The sequence below is a fragment of the Parus major genome, chromosome 28, assembly GCF_001522545.3.
Source record: "Parus major isolate Abel chromosome 28, Parus_major1.1, whole genome shotgun sequence".
Lineage (NCBI taxonomy): Eukaryota > Metazoa > Chordata > Aves > Passeriformes > Paridae > Parus > Parus major.
In genome coordinates, this window is record NC_031797.1 from 2,052,181 (window position 1) to 2,058,517 (window position 6,337).

Genomic DNA, 6,337 nt, shown 5'->3' on the forward strand with positions numbered 1-6,337 from the left:
ACATCACCATGATTTCAGATCTGAGACACCCTCAGGGATCGCTCGAGTCCACGGAGATGAACCACATTTTGCACCCGAGATGGCTCAAAAAGCATCTTCAGAGCCCTGGGCTGAGGGCACGAGGGTGGCCAAGGCCTTCTGTGCTGGAGCTCTGGGTCCAGTGTGGCACAGCTGATTTTGGACACACAGATACCCTAAGGAGGAGATTTTTTTTTTTTTCTCTTTTTTTTTTTTCCTCTCATGATTTTTTTTGTTGATTTTTTTTTTTTTTTGCAAGCTGCTGCACAAACCACCGAACGGAGAAAAGCCTTTGGTCATGAGATACTTGTGAGAAAAGAGTGAGCCTTGTATGGAAGATTCCCCTGAATGCCTACAGTATTCTAAATCTTAAAAAAATATATTGTGGACGCTGCAGCCATACAAAGGGGGAGGAGGAGGAGTGGGAGACAGGGATTTACAGTCTCACACAGACACAACGGGGAGGTTAAGACAAGCACAGTCAGAGTCTGTAAAACTGATTGGCTCGCTGGGATCAGTCATCCTCATCATCCTCTTCGTCCTCTGCATCTTCCTCTCCTTCATCCTCTAGACTTCGTTTTCTCTTCTCCCCACACCGATGGTCTGCAAAGAGAGGGGGTTTCACTCTTCCAGCCCAGCCCAGGGAGCAGCAGCTGAGCTGTGGAGCTGGGGCAGGCTGGCACCATTTGGGAACAGATCCACCCTGTCCTGCTCCTCCTGGAAAAGCCTGGGCTGACATGAGACACCAACAATTTTCTCTGCCCTCCAAGCATCCTGTGTAACAGCTGAAAAGGGGATTTTGTTGTTGCTGTTGTTGAGCAGCCTCAAAAACACAGCATCTGCAGAATCCAGGCACTCCTGACCAAGCTCATGGCCCCTGTGCTGGCACTGCTGAGGCCTCAAATCCTGGGTCAGTTTGGGCCCTCCTGACAAGGAGGACATTGAGGGACTCACTGAGGGGCTGGAGCATGTCCAGAGCAGGGAACGGAGCTGGGAAGGTTCTGGAGCCCCAGGAGGGGCTGAGGGAGCTGGAAAGGGGCTCAGCCTGGAGAAAAGGAGGCTCAGGGGGCCCTTCTGGCTCTGCACAAGTCCCTGGCAGGAGGGGACAGCCGGGGGGGTCAGTCACTAACAAGTGACAAGGTGAGAGGAAATGGCCTCAAGCTGCACCAGGTGAGGTTTAGATGGGATGTTTGGATAAACCCCTTCAAGGAGAAGGTGGTCAGGCACTGGCTCAGGCTGCCCAGGGCAGTGTGGAATCCCTGAACTGCTCAAGGTGTGGATGTGGCACTCAGGGACAGGAGTCAGTGGTGAACACAGTGGTGCTGGACTCAGCATTAGAGAGATTTCCCAACCTTAACAATTCCACAATTCATCCAAAACTGTTTGAATCCACACCAGCCACAATATTCTGCCACCTCTCATCTGGGTGGTTGTTTGTTACAACCAGAGGAGTCTGGCCCCAAGCTCAGGTCTGAGCTGAGCAGAGGGGAAGGTGCCCCTGGGAGATTCCCTCACCCTGCTCCTGCAGACTCATCAGTTCCCAGAACTGCTTTTCTAAGCAACTGACCTCTCACATTTCCCAGAATTACCTGGCATGGCTGGAATTTGGAGGTCCTGAGACCCCTTTCCCTCCCTGTGTGACCCTTGATGATGACACTGCTCAGTACCAGCCTGGGCAGAAAAACTGCAGCAACAACAGCCCTGCACTGAGGCAGCTCCAAAAACACCAAATATTTGACTGTTGAGGGAGCTCTGCAATAAATTGGACTGTTAGGACTCAACTCACCCTCCTCAGCTTCATCTTCTTCATCCTCCTCACCATCTTCCTCCTCATCTTCCTCCTGGAGTGAAAACAAGAGGCTTTGTTGCATGAACCACAATCCCATGAGCAGTAACCCCAGCCCCCTCTCCCAGCCCAACGAAGCCTCAGGGTGGCAGGAGAAGCTGCTGGATCTCCAAGAGCTCCTCACATCCCCATGGATGGGGCTGCATGGACCCATCACTCAGAGCCATGGGAGGTGCCAGGCCAAGACTGAACTGGAAAACTCTCTGGAGTTTTTGGCTCTCAGGAGTCCAGAGAAAAAGCCAGAGTGGATGGCAAACTCCTCAGATCCGTCCCCAGAGAGGCTCCTGTGACACCTGGGTCACCACACAAGGGACAAACGTGACCTGCTGCTGCACCAGTGCCAGCCTCACCTCATCATCTACTCCATCCTCTTCCTCTTCACCCTCCAGATCATCATCTTCATCTTCCTCGTCATCAATGACTTCTTCATCCAAATCGTCCTCCTCCTCATCATCCTCCTCTTCCTCGCCTTCTACCAAAAGGGGGAGGGAGGGAAGTGCCCCAGTTCCCAAATCCAGACACCCTCCACCCCTCAGAGCTGTGTGAGCAGCAGGCAGGGTCACAGAGGATGAGGAGGGACAGCAGCCAGCCCTGTGGGGCAGGGGCTGGGGGTACCCACACAGCTCCAGTGCCCGTCCCCGTCTGTGGAGCCCACCCAGAAGTGGAAAAGGGGCCCTTGCCCAGCAGGAAAACCAGGAGGAGAAAAAAATCCTCACCTTCCCCATTCTCATAGTCATCTTCCAGTGCATCCCCATCTGCTTCGGGGTCTGAGTCAGGGGCTTCCTGCTCATCAGCATCAAAGCCATCCAGGTAGGTGAGCTGGGGCAGGAGGGCGAACACGCTCTCCCGGTAGTTGATGAGCATCGTCACCTCGCAGTTGAACAGGTCCAGACTGTGGAGGTTTGGCAACTTTTTCTGCAAAAATCAATTTGTTAAGATTATTCACAGCACTGTCTGAAGATCAGGCAGCCAAGGCAGGGTGGCTGGGGCACTGTCCAGCTCCAGCACAGAAGTGGTTCTGCCCCACATGCTCCTCAGATGGAGAGGAATCACTGCTCCTGCTCATTGAGGGGACAGAAAATTTCTGTTCAGCTCCTCTGTCCTGGCTTCCCTTTCTGGAACAAAGTCTCTGTGCATTTGCAAATCTTTCTTTCTTCTGAACAGGCCCAGAAAGCTCAGGAGTAGCTGAGCTGGACTCATCCTGCTCAAATATCAGGCAGAACACCAAGGCAGAGCTCAGGGAGAGCTCAAGGCACGGCCCAGCTCAGGCCATCACACCGGGCACCACGCCAAGGAAAGGAGGAGCAAAACAATCCCAAATTCCTTCTGAAGGGAATGGATGCACCAAAAAACAGCCCAATGGATGGACAAATGCCCTGTGTCAGACCTTTCAGGCATCCCTCACAGCAAGAGCCTTCCTGGGCCAGTTCAGACGGAGCCTCTGAGGCCTTTTCCAGCCTCACTGAGCCCTGTGGGAATGGGAGCCCTGCAGTGCTGTGACAGCAGAGCCTTCAGCCTGATGTGACAGATGCCCTCACTGGTGTCCAGTTACCTCATTCCATGACACCCCAGGTGCCACCTACCTCCAACTGCCTCCGACCCTTTCCCGGTCCCTTCTCAGATGGGCACTGAGCATCCACAGTTTTACTCATCCAGCCCCATTTCACGCTTCTTTTAGCGACTGGCTGCTGCTTTTCCAGACTGAGGAGCCATTAACTACTGGCCCAGCCTCAAACTGGGATCAAATCTGTTCCCATCAGAACCACGCAGTGCTGTTGGAACAGTTACCAAGACGTTGGATTCCTGCTGCACAGACCCATTCCCCAAAGGAAACGTCATCCCTGGGATTCCAGCACAGCCTCCACTCACCAAGGGCTCCAGGGTATTGATGTCTTTGATCTTGTTGCCGCTTAGGTTCAAGTGTGTCAGGTTGGGAGTTTTCTCTGCTAGAACTTCAAGGCCACCAGAAATCCTATTATCACTCAGCTCCAGCTGAAGGGAAGGAATATCACATGGTCACCAAGTGTTTCAGCTCGTGATACAGGGAAGGAAATTGCCCTGAGAACTGGGCTACGATGAGCACCCAAATTTCAGCTCACAGAGCAGCAGGTCAAGTCTGCCCTTAAAATCCCTTTCCTGCAGGGACACAGCACTGCCAGCCACCCCCATGCTGGTTACTGCTCCAAAACCCAAACTATTTACGGGGTCACAAAGCTTCTGACAGCAGCACAAGAGCAAAAAAGCAAGAGAAGAAGGGGACTAAACACCTGAAGAGCTCAGAAGGGTTTTGTTTCACATTAAAACCGACCCCTCACGCTTGCTCAGACAGCGAGCAAAGAGCAAAATTCAACGGCCTTTTTCTGGCAAATACAGGAAAAGCAACTGCCAGCAGGGGCAGCACAAGGCCAAGGGCTGCTGGAGATGGGACCTGAGCCCTGACTCACCTTCCGGAGCTTGTTGAGTTTGGGGAGGTTGGACACAGACAGCAGGTTGATGTTGATCATGCTGAGGAACTCCAGGTTCTCAAAGTCTGAGGAGAGACCGACCACCTTGCCATCCTCTGAGCGACAGTTATCCAGGACCAGCTCCTTCACCTGCACAGGGACACCACCCACAGCTGTCACCACACCTGCCACAGTCCCCTGGGCCTCTCAAGGTGACATCAACACATCCAGAGCACAGCTGTGCCTCGAGCTCCTCCTCATTGAAATTAAAGACCTTAAAGCCAAATAACTCCTGGTGACAGCCCCTCACCGTGGTTGGGGTTTCACCCTCCCAGCACAAGCCACCAGCACACCCCTGCTGTCCCCAGCAAGGTCCCCACCCTCCAGGAAGCAGCAGGCAGGGGTTTGGAACCGCGAGGTCACATCCCAGCGCTCCGTGCACACAAGGCATCAATAAAGCTTTCAGAGTCACGCTTCAGGCTCTGCTAACGAGGGGCCAAACGAGGTCAGCTGGGTTTGTCCCCTCCCACTTCGGCCCCCACACCACTGGGGTGCCAGAAAACCTGTCCCCAGAGGATTGACCTCCCTGTGACGGTGTCCAGTGAGGTGACACAGGCGCCTGGGCACGGCTCAGCACGTGAGCTCAAGCTCAGGCTGGTGACACAAGACATCAAACATCATGCCCAGCATGGATTCCACATCCAGGAACCTTCAGGACTAGCCAGGAATTCAGCACGTGAAGGAATCAACCCCCCCTGTGCCACCAGGAGCACCAAGCACCAGCACAGAACTGCTGCCCCCAAACACCTGGGGGGAAATATCCCTGTCCCCCCAGCTCTCACAAACCACTCCCAAAGTCTGCTTTTACCCCACACATTCTTGACAGCAAGATGCAAAAATGAGCCTTGGCCAGAAGGCTCGTGGCGCTCTCCAAATTCCTCCTTCGCAGTGCTCCCATTTTACCTCTCCTGCTCACATCAGCCAACTATTAGGGAATCATTTTAAAACCACTCTGCCTTCCCAGAGGGAGAGTCTGAGGGCTGCTGTGCCATCTTTGCCACCTTCACAGCACAAGCTCAGAACAAATTATCACTTCAGACTCCCCAAGTGTTATCGCTGCTTGAGGGTTTGAATTGAGGCTCTGCCAGAAGTTTTGGAGCCGAGTGTGTTCTGCTCCCAACACACCAGAAAAGGCTCCAGCCAAAGAGAGACGATCACCGTGGTGGATGTAAAGGTGGCAAAGGCCAGGCCTGGGCGGCTGCTGTGCTGTGTGGGCACAGAGGTGAGCCTGAACTCCACCAGGTTATCCTGGAATCCTGGAATGCTCTGGATCGGAAGAGACCTTAGAGCACATCCGGTGCCACCCCTGCCATGGCAGGGACACCTTCCACCATCCCAGGCTGCTCCAAGCCCCGTCCAGCCTGGCCTTGGGCACTGCCAGGGATCCAGGGGCAGCCCCAGCTGCTCTGGGTGACCTGGGCCCAACCCAGGCAAGCCCGGCTTTCCCCCGAGCGGGCCCTTTCTGCTGGCCCAGGCCGCGCTGCAGTTACAGCAGGTCCCGGGACAGGCAGGGCCGGCCCTGACCCCGCTGGCTCTGCAATTCCTGGCGTCTCTCCACCGGCACCAGGCGCTCGCAGCTCCTCCTGCCCCGCCGCTCTGCTCCTGCAAATCCCCTCGCCATGCACGAAGCCGCTTTAATCCCCACCCAAAGCCCCGCTCAGCTCCCGCCGGGCCCGGGGCCCGCAGCTGCCACGACACCGAGCGACCCCGGGGCCGGGGAGGGAGCGGGGCCCAGCGGGGCGGCCCGGCCATGGGGAGATCCGGGGAGATCCGGGGAGCGGGGATCGGGAGATCCGGGGAAAGGGAAGATCCAGGAAGGGGCGGCCTCAGGAAAAGAGGACACGGAGATGAGGCGGCCCCGGAGCGCTGGGCCCGGCCCCGCGGCCGCCAGAGGAGGGGAACGGCCGGCCCCGGCGGCACCTAAAGGTTCGCCCCCGCAGGCCCTGAGCCCTTCCCCGGGCGGAGGAAC

The 6,337-nt window shown here is 55.7% G+C and overlaps 1 protein-coding gene across 3 annotated transcripts; it reads right to left on the reverse strand.

The window, feature by feature from the left end:
• Positions 1 to 253: 253 nt before the first annotated feature.
• LOC107215614 (acidic leucine-rich nuclear phosphoprotein 32 family member B) lies at positions 254 to 4,596 on the reverse strand. 3 transcript variants are annotated; one of them, XM_015651932.3, is made up of 6 exons: positions 4,309 to 4,596; positions 3,734 to 3,856; positions 2,581 to 2,779; positions 2,215 to 2,336; positions 1,805 to 1,859; positions 254 to 621 (listed from the first exon to the last, which is right to left on the reverse strand). In XM_015651932.3, exons 1-6 carry the CDS (start codon positions 4,366 to 4,368, stop codon positions 533 to 535), a joined length of 648 nt encoding a protein of 215 aa, XP_015507418.1. In that variant the 5' UTR covers positions 4,369 to 4,596; the 3' UTR covers positions 254 to 532. The 3 variants fall into 3 exon arrangements, with proteins under 3 accessions (XP_015507418.1, XP_015507419.1, XP_033376050.1); XM_015651933.3 differs by having other exon boundaries at positions 2,215 to 2,333; positions 4,309 to 4,583; XM_033520159.1 differs by lacking the exon at positions 4,309 to 4,596 and adding an exon at positions 3,448 to 3,636 and having other exon boundaries at positions 3,734 to 3,851.
• Between the last annotated feature and the right edge of the window lie 1,741 nt (positions 4,597 to 6,337).